Source organism: Brachyhypopomus gauderio, chromosome 13 (assembly GCF_052324685.1).
Source record: "Brachyhypopomus gauderio isolate BG-103 chromosome 13, BGAUD_0.2, whole genome shotgun sequence".
NCBI lineage: Eukaryota > Metazoa > Chordata > Actinopteri > Gymnotiformes > Hypopomidae > Brachyhypopomus > Brachyhypopomus gauderio.
In genome coordinates, this window is record NC_135223.1 from 3,775,080 (window position 1) to 3,793,405 (window position 18,326).

At 40.6% G+C, this 18,326-nt stretch overlaps 1 protein-coding gene across 2 annotated transcripts in view; it reads left to right on the plus strand.

Annotated features, from left to right (window-relative positions):
• Positions 1–12,472, plus strand: part of LOC143473384 (acid-sensing ion channel 1C-like) — a 40,547-nt gene extending 28,075 nt beyond the window's left edge. The window contains exons 4-13 of one of the 2 annotated variants that reach the window (XM_076970356.1): positions 1,105–1,255; positions 1,504–1,560; positions 1,853–2,006; positions 2,248–2,339; positions 2,486–2,565; positions 3,318–3,386; positions 8,198–8,250; positions 8,452–8,487; positions 8,824–8,863; positions 10,975–12,472. In XM_076970356.1, the coding sequence (XP_076826471.1) occupies positions 1,105–1,255; positions 1,504–1,560; positions 1,853–2,006; positions 2,248–2,339; positions 2,486–2,565; positions 3,318–3,386; positions 8,198–8,250; positions 8,452–8,487; positions 8,824–8,863; positions 10,975–11,079 (837 nt within the window). In that variant the 3' untranslated portion in view covers positions 11,080–12,472. The remainder of the gene's footprint in view (positions 1–1,104; positions 1,256–1,503; positions 1,561–1,852; positions 2,007–2,247; positions 2,340–2,485; positions 2,566–3,317; positions 3,387–8,197; positions 8,251–8,451; positions 8,488–8,823; positions 8,864–10,974) is intronic. The other variant, XM_076970357.1, reaches the window with a different exon arrangement.
• The last annotated feature ends 5,854 nt before the right edge of the window (positions 12,473–18,326 follow it).

Sequence of the window (18,326 nt, forward strand, 5' to 3'; positions counted from 1 at the left end):
ATCTCACTACTGATCGTTGCCCAGAGGGTTATTATTTCCAGTACAAGCACAATAACTGAGGGAATCTGGAAATTAGTGGCTAAAGTTTGGTTCATGACTGCCTGGCGGAACACGTTTAAGTTTAAGTGGTGTAATATGTTTGTAAGCTCCCTGTGGACACTTCACCTGTTAGTGCACTTTGCCTTCATGAGAACTAACAGTGTGTATGTGTAATGCAATAAGCATCATGCGCCGAGATGAGCATGTTTTATTAAGGGCACACAGAACAGAACCAGGCACAACTATCAAATAACATACAAGAGGCATTAGCGAAAGCATACTCACCACAGTGATCTGCCATGTAAGACACCACACCAGAACTAAAATAACAGGACATAACGAGAAACCAAACTAAAAACAGCTGTAGACAATCAGCTAAGGCGGAGAGACAGAGCAGGGCGTGGAAAACATAAGGCGGGACAGAAAATGGAAAGGAAAATTAAGAAAACTTGTGTGCAAGGTGAATTTGGGTGATGCAGGGCATGCACATTCAGCCTAAACAATGCAGCTCAAAGAGCACCTTAAAAAAGACACAACCATTGACTAAAACTGTTTTAAAAGCTTATATTATTGTTTTTGGACATTTGAAAAAAGCTCAAAGTTCAGAGTTCAGGGTTATTTATTATGGTGCAAGTCACTTCTTGGTGATTAGCGTGTTGTGGTAACCCCATGTACAGCATGTTTTAATCGGTACTTTGGTGATTTATATAATCATAGTTCTACTCAAGAGTGCTACCAGCTCTAAAGGCTTTTTGACCTCAACTATCTTAGTGTTTATTTTCCCCATCTCTGGTTTCCTCCAGGTTCAATTTAACGTTTTTTTTTCCCAGCATGTTTTCATCTGCCTGTCTCGGTCATATCTGATCTCTTTTACCCCAGCACGTGGTTCTACACCACCAGACCTTCTCCATCGATTCCTTGCTTTTGTTCTGCAGTTGGGATTCGGAGCTGTGCCTTCTGACTAAACATGTCATGCGGGCTTTTGCTAGGCTGCTGGTGTCTGTGATCTGTCGTTGCATGGTGCTGTGGTAGCGCTAACAATTGAAGCTGTGTGGTGTGTCTCAGCTTCAGTACCTTCCTCCACCCTGGGGCGACTGCAGGTCCACGCCCCTCGTCTCTGACTACTTCCCTACGTACAGCATCACAGCGTGCCGCATCGAATGTGAAACTCGGTACCTGCTGAATAGCTGCAACTGCAGAATGGTACACATGCCAGGTATGGGAGCACATTTTAACGGAGCAGTAAAAGCCCAGGTATGGGTATGTTATACGCACTTTTACACAGTAAAAGTCCTTAAACTTCCTGTGTGATAAATCTGGACTTGTTCTTGTGCCTGACAATAAAGACCGCTTAATAATTTTCAAATCGAGGACCGATTTGTTTCTGTGTATGCTGTCACTAGTGCTATTAGTTACTTGATTAGAATATGAGGTCATTAAGAATGTTTTTACACTATTTAATAGGCACTTCCACCATATGCACGCCGGAGCAATATAAGAACTGTGCAGACCCTGCCTTGGGTAAGTGATTATGGGTAGATTTGCATAATCTCCTGCTGAGTTATAATGAATGTTGCTAAACATAATTAAATAATTGTCATAAAAACAAAATTATTTTTGTATTATGTATTAACTAAATTATTAATTGTTATTTAGCACTATTGAATTTGACATTCGCTGTCAAATTACAATACAAACAATATTCCTGTTGGAATAAAATCCATGCGGACGGCCATGTGACTCCTAAGGAATGATCCAAGCTGATGGACCAGATTTCATGGAGTAATAGAGTTGATGTAATCCCTATTTCCAGATTACCTTGTCGAGAAGGACAATAAAGTCTGTGTATGCCAGACGCCATGCAACATGACCCGATACGGCAAGGAGTTGTCGATGGTGAAAATCCCCAGCAAGGCTTCTGCCCAATACCTGGCCAAGAAGTTCAACAAGACGGAACAGTACATTGGGTAGAAAATTAGGCAGTTTAATAGCTGACAAAAAGCCTTATTTTACATATGCCAGGGAATCTTCATAAAGCATTTTATAAGCTCTTAGGGGTTAGTTGCTCAAGTCAGTATATTGTTGTTGAAAAAACTAGTACATCCAGTGTTACCCTATCAGATTGTGAAATCAAAAAGAAAGAATCCAATCTGAAAGCGTAGATGAGAAAACCACATGGCGCCATTCTTTGCCTTTCTTCATTTACAGAGAAAACATATTGGTTTTGGATATCTTTTTTGAAGCTCTGAACTATGAGAAGATCGAGCAGAAAAAGGCATATGAAGTGGCTGGTCTACTTGGTGAGATATTTCATGGATGAAGACTCATGCCACGTCACAGCAATGCCTGGACATACATTTGCTTCTTGAATTGTTAAGCGTAAGAGCAATGACTTGTGTAATATTTGTATGTCTTCTCTTATATTTGTGTATCTTTCTTCTTTCAGGGGACATTGGTGGACAGATGGGTCTGTTTATAGGAGCCAGCGTCCTGACAATACTGGAGATATTTGATTACTTGTATGAGGTACAGCGCATTTATCTGTGCTGACTTTGTGGTTTTTACAGTGGTTTTCAAACCCTTTCAGAGCCTTCTTGTATTCTCCATATCTAAATGAATGGTCCAGCACTAGTAAAATAAATATCTAGGTATAGGCATAGGTGTTCAGGTCATTTGTTAATGGTGTGACGATAACGGCAGCATGAAAGATAAAAATGCCAATATCTGCTGAGAAAATGTGCACCAGTTAAAATTAATCACAAAACTTAACATAAAGCTGACAAACGCAGACAGAAGGCAAAAATGAAGCCACTGTGCAGACAGTACCGCCTCAAAGCCCTCATAACATTTTCAACAAAACTTGGCAGAAAGTGCTGTGGACAGGTGAGAAAAGTTTTTTTTTTCTTGCTTAAATAGCAAGAGACCCAATACAGATCCAGTCCATCAGTACCTGCCCTAGTTTGGTAGAGTATGATGCAGTGGGTGTGTGAAGTTTGCTGACACTGAAGGATAAATGGTTAAACAAAAATGGCAGCAGATTTATGCCAAGGACATAGAAAATGGGTGGATAATTTTTAAGCACATTATGCATCACAAAGCTCACCTCTGTAATTTTTCTTTCAATAGTTCAATCATATAAAACAACATAAGCTTATCAAAATATATCTGAGTTTCAACCCAGCAAGTTATTAACTCCAGCTTTGCACTATAATCGGCCCTGTCTGTTTCGTACACTTTACGCTCTAGTACAAACCTTCTGTCCTAATCTGGTTCTGCAGGTTTTTAAGGATAAAGTTCTGAAGTACACACGGAAGGATCGGTCACGCCGGAGCACTAGTGATAATCTGGTAACTGAGCTGCTTATTCTCATACCTGCATGCACAAAAATACATGACAAACAAACAGTAAACAACAACAAAACAAAGCTCTTTCTTATGTCAGGAATGAATGCAAACTATTCTCTGCTGCAGGCACTGCTGTGTAATTAGTGTTTGACTTAAAACTATGATACTGAGGAAGGAAAGGTAATGGTGTCAAAAGTCAGTGTCTGGTTTGAAGCAATTTTAAGCATTTTCTTTAACGAAGAACTCATTTCAGTTTGACTATATTCTGATGTACTGCTGTGCTTTGGGGCAATTATATGACCGTTACAATGTAAAGCAGCTTAATTGAATGGCTTTTGCAACTTGAAGCCATTTTTTTTTGGCATTTCTTTAACAGTGTTTACTTGACCAGGCGTTATCATATCAGGGTACCATCTATTGATTATTATTATGCATAATTGTTTTCATTGTACAGTAAGCATAATGAATGCTGGGTTTAAGAAATGGTTACTTAATAGTAATAGATTTTCTTATTTACATTTTCTTAATTTTTTTTACTATGGTACATGTGTTTTTTTTATTGTACATATCAGGATTCTGGTGGATTCAGGTCAGATGATGCATAATTTCCTTTTGTGTGATGTCTAAAATGTCTCAGATGACACAGTGAATGGAAAAGGTGAGTCTCGTCAACAGCTTGTGAACAGCCAGGACCTGTCAGGCCAATATGCCAGTTGGCTTCTGGGATCTGTAGTCATTAAGGACATAGCATACCTAAGCTGTCATACCTAAGCTATCAAACATTAACAGATTTTTTATTAGTTTTTGTTTGTTTGATTTGCTAAAAATAACAAAAGCTCATTACTGGGTTGAATAAGCAAGTTCCTTCAATAGTGATATTCATCTTAGATTAAAAATTTTAAAAAGTACAATAAATTTACAGTTTATTTTTTAATTCCCTCACTATTTACAAGACAATTAGATTTTATGTATTTATGTATGTATAGTGTATGTATGTATTGTCACTATATGTATGTATAGTAACAATATTGGGGGGATCATAATTTTTATTAGTTTTTGTAAGCTCTGTTCAATCAAACATGCCACTTTAGAGGTCTACTAAAATACCAATAACATTCCATTGCCAAAGAAGTTCAAAAACTGCCATGTGGTTGATCCATTTTCACAGAAACACATAATTAAACAGTGTTATATTATTATTAGGGGTGGGACGCGATTAAAAAAATTAATCGAATTAATCGGAAGCTTTGTAATTAATTAATCGAAATTAATCGCATTTTAATCGCATTTCAGTATTTAACATGAGAAATATTAATTTAAGTTTGAATGATGAATGAATCAATGAACATAATCATAAACTTCAACATCTTGTTTATTTTTCCACCAGTCTACTACGAAGACCAATATATGTGTAGTGTGCAGAAAACAGTTCAGAACATTGGAAATTCTGACCAAAAATGTTGTTTAATTTAGGGAGTTTTGCTCAGGATATTGGAAGAATTGAAGTAAATCAGAAGATGTTTTTTCATACCATTTTAGATGGTAGACTTTCTTTAATTTCCCAGGCCTCTGCCATAGGCATCTTCATAGTGCCTAGAAGTGGTCTTCTGCATGCTCAAAGCAAATGACTGGATCTTCATCATCTATAGATTCATCATCTATAATATGAGCTGTCACACCAAGATCATTCTTGTTGCTAACAGAGGTCCAGTGATCCCCAGTCAGAGCCACATTTGTGGCACTCTTCACAATAACCTGTTTTAATTCTTTCCTCATCATACAGCTGCTGGATTTTCTTCGACATTGTCTTTCTGGGGTGAGTTTCCCAAAACGTTCTTAGTGCCAAGTACTTCGTCACCTCGTTCTTACGTACGAGGTTAAGAAGTACTTGGCGCTAAGAACGTTTTGGGAAACTCACCCCTGGACGGTAGTTCGTAACTTGCATCAGTTGACGCAATTCGCAGCGCTTCTTGTAAGCATTTATCTTCGACCACAGAGAGCGGACAACACAAATAATGTGACGCATCATGTATAAACGCGTGCGGAGTCGCGCGCTACGGCCATTCGCGAAAGTTTAATCCAGTCTTAATGGTCCAATGAAGGTCATTTAAAAACCAGGACGTTTCCTCACAGGATGTGAATTACGGACGTTTGGTCACCCTATCGTACTAGGAATACATTTAGCAGCTAAGTTATCATTACTGACCTGCGCGTTAAGCTGGGCGTACACTGTGCGATTTTTGGCCCATTTTCAGCCGATTTTTCACTTGTTTCGGCTCAATCGCGTGTCGTGCATCGTATAGTTTACACAGGTAAACGAGGAGCGATTCACAACTCCCGATCAGAAATCGCAGCGTCGCAAGAACATCAAACATGTTTGAAATTCAAATCGCTCCTCGTGAGAGTATCGCACTGTTGAAGCAGCTCCACGAGCCGACTCTCCCTGCGATTTAGTCGTACAGTTTGAGCTGGAGCTGAGTACACGATTTAAAATATCGCAGTGTACGCCCAGCTTTAGCCGCAACATGTTTTGCGTTGAGGTGGTAACGAAGGGTGGAAGTGCTCCTGTGATAAGCGAACTCCTTCCTACATAAAGTGTAAATAACTCTATTTTTGTTTGTACTTCCATCTGAAAGTTTCTTATATTTAAATTTCCCATCCACCAGCGTAGCCTCTTCAGTCATCTCCATCATGATCATCTTATTGTGTGTCCATAATCTGTATGCCCGGAACTCGCGCACTGAGAAACATTCCACGGTGCAAAAGTGTCTCGTCCGTTAAATGCGTTAAAATGCGTTAATTTTTTTAGTGCGTTAATTTTCCTGTAATTAATTAATCGAAATTAACGCGTTAAAGTCCCACCACTAATTATTATATTCTTTTAATTAGCAAAATAGTGCTATTAGCGCTTGTAGTAACACAGAACACTCACACAAGAACTGACAAAGACGTAGATTAACTCACATACTTAAATCAGGGTTCATACACTTTTTTGATAATTAATTTCCATGACTTTTCCATGACTTTCAGACAAATTTCAATGACTATACATTCTCTAAACATATGTGTAGACATGAAAAATAAGAAAAAATTCAGGCCAAAATTCCACAGTATATCATAAATTAATGAAAAGCCACGTGGTTTAATTGAAAAAAATAAACATTTACCGTATTTTCAATATCAATATAAGTCGCAACTACAAAGCTGGTGAGTCCCCGCTTAACAACGGGTCTGGTTAACGACGGACCAGAGTTACCACCAACTTTTCTTAATTTCGCGCGGAGGTGCAGTGGCAGCACTGTTGAGTGTTGTGGAGTGTAGTGGAGTGTTGTGTACGATAAACTGAGGCAGCGCGATCGCTCTCTCATGCTGTATGCACAAGAACGTTGTTAGTTTTTTCTATACTGTATTAGGGATTAAAGTGTATCTAAATCTAGTCACGCTTAACAACGAAAACTGCTTTACGACGGACATTTCAGTCTCTAACCCCATCGTTAACAATTGGTTAACCACACTGTGCACATTTTGCACGCGTCCTTGTCTTTCACAAGCCACAGCTTGTATTTGTCCAACTGAAGCAGCCATTGTTTAATCGGCATTTACCAGCATTACGCTGATTTACATGTCATCAAAGTACAATCTACAGCTCCGCTTGGAGTCCGACGCTAACGCAGTGAACTAATGTGTGAAGTTACGTTAGTGGTCCGCACAATGAAAAAAAAAATGGCTATATTATATATATTTATTTTTTCTTCTGGTTATCGGAACGACATACATTTATTGTGTCAAAAAAATTTCCATGACTTTTCCAAAACATTTGAGTATTTTTAGTTTTTCCAAAACTTTTCCAGGCCTGGAAATTGCTATTTTCAAATTCCATAACTTTTCCAGGTTTTTCATGACCGTATGAACCCTGTTAAATACACAGACACAACCAAGACATGATGTTGATGAGACAAGGAACAGGTGCTATGAATAACACAGATACATACTGGAACACACAGAAGGACATATATGGACATAGAAGGGCGCAACAACGAACAGACGCACATGCCCGAAGGGAGGAGTCAGGGACTGCACTGTGACATCATGACGTAGTCTCCAAAATTCTATGTAATTCAATATACTGTACCATTAAAAAGTGATGGTGGCGTTACTGCGCCAGTGCCTTAGCAGACCTTCTGTTAGTCTAAACTTACAATGTATTAAATACTCATTAATGTGTTTGCATTAAATGTATTTGCTATAGCCTAGGCAAGCGTCTGATCCTGCTGATAGAGGAGAGCTGAATGGTTACTGTGTGCGCAGCACTGTCAAATATTGGCCTGGAATAACTCATTATTTACCATCATTCATCACCTATAAAGACATTTTCTCTGAGATGACAGCTGCTCTCTAATCACCTGCATACAACTTCACCTGCATACAACATACATCTAAATATAAAAATCTCTGAATAATGGATTGTTTGAAATACACTTACTGCTGGTACATAAAAAAAAAATATTACTGTGCATTAAATTTCACAAAAGTCAATCTTGTTTTGGAACAGATCAATTATCATTATCTACCCCACATTGTATAATTTTGAGTTGTCCAGGACTAGGCTCAGTTCGGTTTCACTTCTGCAAACTCAGAACATGAAGTTCTTGTACTGGTTTTGACCTGATGGGGAGAGAATCCCACCCTGGCACGAGTGGGTGCTATGTTTCTGTCACTTGAGTTTTGACATTACCTCAGGCTGAGCTGAGACCGAACCGAGCCCACACCAGGTTTGCTCATCTTCATCTTTCTCATCATCGTATGTGTTCCAGGAGTACTCCGAGAATCAAACCAGCCCTGGTGTCACATCTAACCATGTTCCCAGGTAGCAGCACCATTGGCAAACCTGCAATTACACTTCATTCTCTTAATCTGTCCCAACACATACTCATTAGCATCTCATTCTTTCATCTTCCTTTTGATTCTTCTTCAGTATATTGTTTTTTTTTTCTTTCTGAAACCATAAATGAGTACAGGTAATCTGTCATTTTCTAACATTCTAAGAAACGTTTTTCGAATCCTGTAGCTTTCAAGACGATGATGATGATTTGAACAAGTTCAGGTAAAATGAATAACTATTAAAAATGGATTAGTTTCTCCCCTTTTTTCAGCAGTCTGTGTCACTGTCTTGGTCCTCTTTCCCAAAAACTACAGCTTATGGATGTTTGTGCTAAATAGATTTCTTAAGCAAACATGAAGGAAATAACCTAACAATGATGCCATGTGATGAAATTTTTTGAAACATGCACTAAATGTTACATTTCAAAACTGCACAATGATCTGCAAATTCAGTTTTATTGACCAAAATTACTACATATCATGGCATCGGAGCTTTTGGGAAATAGACATGTTTGTGACTACAACTTTTCCTTTCTTCTTTTTTGAATTTTTTTATTAGATATGAATATGCAGACAAACCCTCCAACATCGAGCATGTGGTGAGGAGACTAACTTGAATTTCTGTTGTCACAAAGTGTAGAAAAAGATTCAGAGCTTCTTTTAGCGAAATGTATTACCAAAGTAATCCTGATTCCCACACAGCAAAATACCCACGGTTAAATTAACACCTACAGTGTTTACGTAAATACAGTTGGACACAAATTAATATGGTAAGAGGTCATTAAATACCACGGGTGTTAATTCAGCACTGGAAATTTTACTGTATTTCTTTGATTTGATGAATGAATAGCATTATTAAATTTGCCAATTGTACTTGTGTGTCAAGTGCCAAGGAGTAAGGTGAAATATCTTCAACTGAAAGGATCTAAAGCTTTTGTAAACTACGTGTTCACTTGGTGCTTATATGTGTCCACTGGAACTTCACTTGTGCAAATTGGCATCTAGTGTCAACACGCAACATTCACAATAGTGGCAAATGAGAAGTTCAGCACATCTACACTGGGGTCACATCTTTCTCACCCTAATGCTTTCACAGCTGAAAACAACAAAGTGTTTCCAACAATTTACCTAGAGGCCATGGTGTTTATTTAGTGGTTTCAGTCATTTTACGCTTGAAAGGTCAGAGTTTTAAATTAACATTTTCTAGTGGTGACTGAATTGAGCTTAAAACACTGAAAGCATAATTACTTACTATGGGTGGACTCAAGGCGCTACTGATGTGTCTCAACTGTAAATGAATATCTATAACCCTTAAAGAAGGTAAAAAGGTTTTAGTGCTGAAACAGGTTGCTCTAAACTGCAATAACCTATTTGTGTTGGTAAAATACTGAACGGTAATTGTGCTGATTCTTAACTGATGGTCCTCCAGCATCGTTATATAATACCAGAAGACATGTTTAGTCATGGAATGCCAGTAGTCTTACCTGTTAAACGCAGTACTGGATATCTCATTTGGGTTTACCTATGCCAGATGGGTAGCAGTATTTCTTGTATAACAGCTTATTAGATGTTTATTAGATATGAGTATCTGAATCTCATTTCTTCTGATTGTGACAAAAAAAATCATTTAAAACTAACTGCAGTCTGCCAGTTTAGCTCAAACATACTGCATTAATGCAAGAAATGATCAGTATGTAAACCCATTTCCAACTCCAAGACCAACTTGCTGTTCTTACATATTGAATCATGAATCCCTGAATATATGCTGCCTCTTTTGCACCTTAGGTATGGATTGAGTTATTAGTGGGGAATCTTGGGAGTGGGATCCATTCTATGCATCTAAATCTGAGCCTGCAAGGCTGCAAAGGGTGGGAATGTCTCCTCTGCACAAGAGGGATCTTATTAAGCAAAGTAATCTTTTGGGATCACAGAATCTGCGTGAACTAGGTACTGAAAGAGATTGCCATCCTGAGCCTTGGCAGAGAACGTTGCACTTGCGAATCATGCCCTGTAAACAAACACCCCACATGTGTCAGAGTGGAAGCAGCAAGCTCCCTATTGGTCCACCCAAGGCATTGGGATGAAGCCAGCATCGAATAGCATCACTAGATGCATTCCTTTGTGATGCCATTGCAGGTCTACATAAAATGAGTTTGGACCCAGAAAAAAAGAAATTGTGTTTTTAAAGATGTTTCAATTGAGATGCTTATGTTGGGCCAGATATCTACAGTGTGTTGTGATCAGGCTGGCTGTGTATTCTATGAAGGTGTAGTTGATTGGACCGTACTAAAGTCTTAAGTCCAGGACTAAGAAAGAATGTCTTCTCCCCCCTTCCCTTTCATGCATACTCAACTCCATTCATCACATCTCTTGTACTTGTCTGTCTCCCTCTGATATATAAATATTCATATGGGGCTGGTGGGGGGGGATCCCAAACTTTATCTGTCATAACATGCATGACCACATGATATTTGTGCAATCTCTGAACCATGCTTTGCCTGTGGACGTTTTCCTTTGTGTGTGTTTTGTGGTATCTCTGTCAACTCCCTTCACGTCCCCCTGTGAATCTGGTCCAATCCCATTCCCACATCTCTGTGAACTCGCATCCCTCGCACCGCTCATTTAAATGCGCCTCCTTCCGGCAATGTCATCGACTCATTGCACAACATCTGAACTCCTCTCCCCTCCCCCCCACTCCCTTCTCCTCCAGAGCACATGCGACACACTCCGGAGTCACTCGGACAGCCTCAGATTCGCGCCGAACATGCTACCTCGTCACCCGGCTTTAGGCAACTTTGAGGAGTTCGCCTGTTGATGACGCAGGTGTTGGGCCACGACGAAGATAGTTAGGGTTTGACAGCAACTGTGATGTAAACTCATGTACTCCAACCCACCTGTAAGTTCACACCACTATACATAAAGAATAACTGAAATCACTGTTAGTAGATCAATGCCTGAATACAAACGCAGACATCACCATAAGTACAAATAGATTAAAATTCTAAAGACAATTATCAGGTTTTATTAGCATAACTCAGTATCATCTTAAAGCCTACTGTTTCATGTTAAAATATTAGTACAATTATCAAAGAGATTTAGAGGGACAGTGTTTTTGTGAAACAGATATGAACACCTTGGATTTTATTTGAAGGCTGTCACTGAAAATAAACTAAAGTGTCACACCATCGCACAAAATCCCAGACTGGGTAAACTGGCAGCAAGTTTAACCTTTGGCCAACAAGTTTTTATGAGTATATGGTATGATGGAAAAGACTCTCACAGTGTTGAAAAGAATGAGGCTGAAATTATTGAAGATGTTTGTCTGTTTAAATGTATATAAGTGCAATAATATGCATAATGTTTTAGTTAAACAGATGTATTACCCTCCAGTCTGAACTATTAATTGTCAAGAGAAAAGAAATGAAAAAGAAAACGAGTGAAATTAGAATCTGGTTCAACTCTCTCTCTTAACAGTATTCTACTTTTCATATGCATTGTATTTCTGTTTGTCTCTTTAATTTTATTGCCAATATATTTGGGCATTGTCAAACACGTACGACATTTAAAGTTTGTCATACAGACATTTGTGTGAGTAGATTCAGGTTTTAGAGCATCTTCATGTGACTATAGTTAGTTCAGTTCAGTTATGGCCCAATTAAGAAACTCCCACATATTAAGCTGCTCAAACCAAACCTGTGAATAAATTTCACTGCTTGTTATAATCCACGCTTAAGCGAGCTCAGTTCTGTTCAATAATCACCTGTCCCACAGTCTGCTGTCTGCGAGTGAGGGCAGTGCCGATTTACATTTGTGAGGTTTAAAAGTGACAGGATGTGGACAGTGTTTGATATTCTTGAAGCTCCCATGATGTTCATGTTAAACCACACCAAGCATATATCAAACTTTTCCATTTGTGGTGAAATCCACATTTACCACAGGAGTCTTCCTCTCTACCCTGCATGCTCATGTCTACACACACAAAAAGCCTGTTTGGTTTGATTGCTTGGTCCGTGCTCAGACCACAGCAGAGTGAGGGACAGCATCACCAAATGTTCTCAATTTCGCTTCTGCATTGAGCTATACTGTATAATTGTTTTGTTTTATATCAACTATAATGTGATTTCTAGCACATATATACACATTTTAAAACAGTCAGTGGTGAAGTGTAAATTAACCTATATAATAAACAATATATTTAACCATCTCTTAAAGAAGTGTTTGTCCCAGTGTCTGTCACTACAGGTAGCAAGTGAAAATACAAAAAGCTCCTCGTGTTGATTTTCCCTTATCAGTGTTACGACCCGGCCTAGGCTACCGGATCGTAACAGGTAAAGACGGAGAAATATTTATGATGAAGGAAAATGTGTATTTGTGGCGGGACAATAGGCTTCAGGAGTTGATATGGCTAAAAAAAAATAACAACTTGGAAACACAACAGAATGGCTAACTTCCTATTTGACAGAAAGAATAAAGAAAATATACAAAAACCTACCCTAACTCCCTAACCTTAAACAGAGGACAAAACGGAACAAAAATAGCCTCAACTCCCTACGTCCCAACCACTGAGAAAACCCAAGAAGTGAATATACAGGCTATGTACAGTGTGCTATATACAATAGGCGACCAGACTTATATTGAGGGGGGAAACCGTAATCGTAGTCAATGGAGAAGCGTAGATCATAGCCGACACAGAATCCAAAAATACATCAACAAACACTTCCACACATACACTCAGAACACCACGAACAAACTGTCTTAACCATACAAAAATCTCAAAATGCGAACCACTCTTAATCTTTCCTTCCTGCCACCCTCCTTGTCTTCATTCCCGGGCCGGTTTAAGTAGGGTTGATGACAGCAGGGGCAGCCAACGGGATTGTCGCAAGGTAGTGGTGTGACGCCAGACAGCCAACGAACGTCGACACCGTTGCAGCGGAGCGCGATTGGACGCGTTGCCTGGGGAAACAACTCACACACACAACGTGCGGCGCTCACACATAGCGTGCGCTGTGACAGCCCTAGTGAACTATATAGAAACACTTCTACATCGACCCCAGGGCCGTAACACCCCCACCCATAAGAGTGAACTAGGGGGTCCCAGCACGAGACAAACAATCCGCCACAACATTTTCACTGCCTCTTTTGTGTTTGATGTCCAAATTAAAATTTTGGCAGATTAAAGACCACCGCATCAGTCGTTGATTGGTGTTGGACATCCTGTACAGAAACACAAGAGGATTATGGTCGGTGTACACAGTGATTGGAAGGGCGCTAGAGCCGATGTATACTTCGAAATGTTGAATGGCGAGTAGTAGTGCGAGGGCTTCCTTCTCTATTGTACTGTAGTGACACTGATGGCGATTGAACTTGGCTGAAAAATATGCAATGGGGTGATCGACACACAAAGCATCCTCCTGTAACAACACAGCCCCACAACCAGTCTCACTGGCATCAACCTCTAATTTGAAGGTCTTTGTGAAGTCTGGGGCGGAAAGGACAGGAGACGAACACAACAACCGTTTTACGGCCTCAAACGCCGACTGACAGGTGGGGGGCCACTCAAATGTGGTGGACTTACGTAATAGGTTTGTAAGGGGTAGCACAACATCCGAGAAGTTTCTGCAGAAACTTCTGTAGTACCCCGTCATACCGAGGAAACGCCTAATCTCCCTCTTGCTTTGTGGAACAGGGAATTCAACAATAGCTTGAACCTTTGCTTCTACTGGACGAACCACACCACGGCCTACTCGTTTCCCCAAATAGGTCACTGTGGCATGACCAAACTCACACTTAGCGAGGTTTATGGTCAAACTCGCCTCCTGGAATGTGAGAAATACCTTCTCAAGAGTATGCATGTGTTCCTCCCATGTGTCGGTATATACAATGACATCATCTAAGTAAGCGTCACATCCCTCAATATTCGTTAACACACTGTTCATAAGTCGTTGAAATGTCGCCGGGGCGTTTTTCAACCCAAAAGGCATAACAGTGTACTGCAGAAATGTACCAGGAATAGCAAATGCCGAAACCTCTGAGGCCCTTTTGGTTAACGGAACTTGCCAATAGCCCTTGAGCAAGTCGAGTTTTGTAACGAACTGTGCATTACCTATTCGATCCACGCAGTCATCTATACGGGGGAGTGGGAATGAATCAGTGGTTGTTACAGAGTTGACCTTTCTATAGTCTGTACAGAACCGAAAAGTGCCATCGGGTTTAGGCACCAGCAAGCAGGGTGAACACCATGGACTGGAACTAGGTACAGCAAATCCATTTTTCAACAGGTACTCAACCTCCTGTTTCATAATAGCGTGTTTAGTTGGGTTCACTCGGTAAGCGTTCTGTCTCACCGGTGTGTTAGTCCCGACTTGTATGTCGTGCTCAATGACTGAAGTTCGTGAAGGTATGTCAGCGAACACAGAGAGGTATTTATGTATCAGACTTACGACAACGTTTTGTGCTGACTCAGGAAGATGCTGTAACATAGAGGGGAGTTCTTTTAAGGATTCTGAATTGGACAGACGAGCAGAAGGAAGACCGGTACCACGAATAACTAACTCATCCACCTCAGGAGTGTATTCAGAGGAAACAGGGGTAACCAACAAAGAAGGCAACGTCATCCTCGGCAACGTCACGTGCTACGTACGGCTTAAGCATATGACAAACGCGGGTCTTTTTCCTGCGGTTTGGCGTGTTTATCACATAGTCTGTGTCACTTAGACGGGACTCAATAACAAATGGTCCTACAAATCTCGCTTGTAGGGCAGAACCGGACAGTGGTAATAGAGCAAACACCTTGTCTCCCACGTTAAAACAGCGCGGTACGGCACGTACATCAAAACGAGCCTTCATTCGGCCCTGAGTTTTATTAAGCGCCTGATGTGCTAGAGCACATAGTGTTCTTAGACGTTCACGAAACTCACTAACATAATCAAGAACATTAGTAGGAGCGGATGGAGAGGGATCAGGGGTTAACATTTCCTCCTGCAAAACCTTCAGCGGACCTCTCAAGGTGTGTCCAAACACCAATTCAGCTGTGCTAAAACCAAGCGACTCCTGCGGAGTGGTCCGAACAGCGAATAAAAGAAGTGGTAAGCCTGTATCCCAATCTTGTCTGTGGGATAGGCAATACGTCCTTAACATGGATTTAAGGGTCTGGTGAAACCTTTCTAGGGCACCCTGTGACTCTGGGTGATAAGCACTAGATACCTGATGACGAATTCCCATTTGTTTCATGGCCTTTTGGAAATATCTGGACATAAAATTTGTTCCTTGATCGGACTGTACATGTTTAGGGAGACCAAAAGTGGTGAAGAATTTAATCAACGCGTTCACTATCGCGGGAGCCTTAAGGGAACGAAGGGGAACAGCCTCAGTATAACGGGTGGCAACACACATAATGGTCAACATATAAACATATCCTGACTTCGTTTTGGGGAGTGGACCCACGCAGTCAATGAGAACGCGCTCGAAGGGTTCTCCACACACCGGAATAGGTTTTAAAGGGGCAGGCGGAACCACCTGATTCGGTTTACCAGCCACTTGACACACATGACATGAGCGACAAAACTGATTTACATCCCGTTTCATCATGGGCCAAAAGAAATGTCGCAACAAACGTAGATACGTTTTTCTAACACCTAGGTGTCCAGATAAAACATGGTCATGAGCAAGACTCAAAACGTGGGACCGATATGGTTGCGGTACGACCACCTGATGTACAGTTCTCCACTCCTGATCCGTGCTTGCATCAGGAGGAGTCCATTTACGCATCAGAACACCGTTCTCGAGGTAGTAGGCTACTGAACGCGTACTGAAATTCCCATCAGTTGATACGCTTGCTATACAAGTGGATAAAGTGTTGTCTTTCTGCTGTGCCTCAATGAGTTTGTCTCGGCCAAGAGTCGATGTAAATGAGTCGAACGGACACGGTTCGGTTTCATTCGAATCCGTGGTCTGTGTAGGTGTATCACTGCACATAAACGAATCGGATAGTCCATCGACTTCCGCGTATTTTCGTGCCTGGGCTCTGGTGAGCACGCACGTCTTAAAAACAGAAGGAAATTCCGTTAACAAACTGTCTGAAACACTCTCCTCTGGCTCTGACACGACTTCAGGGGCGGACCAACCCTTACTACCCGCCAAATCGTTACCGAGAATAAACGTTATTCCATTCACCGGTAATTTCTCCCTCACAGCAACCCTAACCATACCGGTAACTAACTCCGAGCGCAAATATATATTGTGCAAAGGAACTCTCAACACACGCAAGTCAATACCTTGCACCAAAACATCCGAGTCACACGTTAACAACAAACACGTATGCATTCAGTGGCTAGTTACAGTATTTACATCTGTTTTTAATACAGGACACTTTCACTGCCCTAAGATTTAGGTAAGTTCTTTTTAGTAAAATCAATGCATTTCTCCACAACACTCATTGACAGTAAATATGGTGTCTACATTGAATGTCACTCACAAATTATGTTGTCCAGTTTGTGTTTCATAATAGTTTCATGAGAATTTTACTATTGGTCGTTTTAGCCCTAAAATACAAAGAGCTATATGACAAAGAATCTTCAGCATGCAATGAAGTATCAGAATTGTTCACCGAAATAAAACCCCCACCTTTTTGGGTATGGTTTATTTTTAAATAGTTGCTTTAATCAGACAAAACAGTCAGAAAAATAAAAAAAAAGATAAATATTAATACCAACCAAACAAAATATATAGCACCTTGCACAGTCGTTTATCAGACTGCTTACAGTGGACATGAGGATAACGGAGATTAAATAAATCAGTTCCTTTTCACAAAAGTCAGTTATCACTCTGAAACTGGGGCAGATAATCAGTTTTCCTGCCCATGAGTGCCATGACACAACATTAAACTCAGAACAGTTTTAAGAGGCCAAACGTGAATAGTTTTTGTCAGATAAATCATACCCTCTGACTTCCAACTGCAGTAAAAATGTGATGACATACTATACCTGCCAAAATAAATACTGTACATAAACTGGTTGAGTTTTCCAACACCCATTGGGAGGTATTTCAACTTACGAAAACTATTGATGTGTCTGCACTGTAAAATCCCCCAAAACAAAACGGGAAAAAATAAAGGCCTATAATCACTGCCTACACGTCAGAGGCACAAATGTGGCTGTTCAATCTCTCCAGAGAGCATCAGCAGGGCTTGCATGGGATTCCCACACAGCCACGGGAGACGCTCCGTCTCCTACGGGCCACGGGCATGCGGATCAGGCCCTTAGACCGAGGCCCTCTGCTGGGCACGGCAGGTCTGCAAAGCAGTGCGTGCTCGGAGAGAGAACACGAGTGGAGAAACGGACACAGCCTTCTGGCTTGATCAAGGTATGCCCGTCATATTTAACGGAGCCATATTTATCTGAAGACGACGAGAGAGCAGATTAATAAAATCTATTAATTTTACTTGTCTAATTGACAGTGCCTCAAGTTTGAGGGAGAGCTAGGGATTACCTAATTAATCAGTTAACTAATTAGCTGTCAAATGAAAATGTAAGTTTTTTTTCTCTCTATAGGTTTCACAGAATGCTATAACCATCTGTCTGTCATGCCTCTGCAATAACAACACGACAGAACTGTCTTTCTAAAAGCAACGACGGTCTCTTCTGGTCCCTCTACCAGCCCATGGGAGCTAATTTTTATGCTGTGTCATTCTTCAGAGGCAGGCGCGCACACACACATACACACACACACACACACAAAAAAAACAGGCATCTTTTTTAAAACACTAAAACATGCAGAAAATGTCTGGGGTGGAGAGGGACATTCAAATTTTCCTTTAAAAGTAAGAAACCATCTTTTTAGGACCAACTACATGTTGCATGAGCACTACAGGGATATTTAGCTAATGAGAAATCACCAGTAAAACATCAGTGGATACAACTGTCCCCACTGTCATGTTGGTTCAGAAGGTATTCCTAGTTTTACAGTACACTGGATCTAACCACACAGACATGTCGCATGGTGGTCTACCGTAACACTGTCACATCTCCATTACGAGGACCTCTACTGGTGGCAGATGAGTTC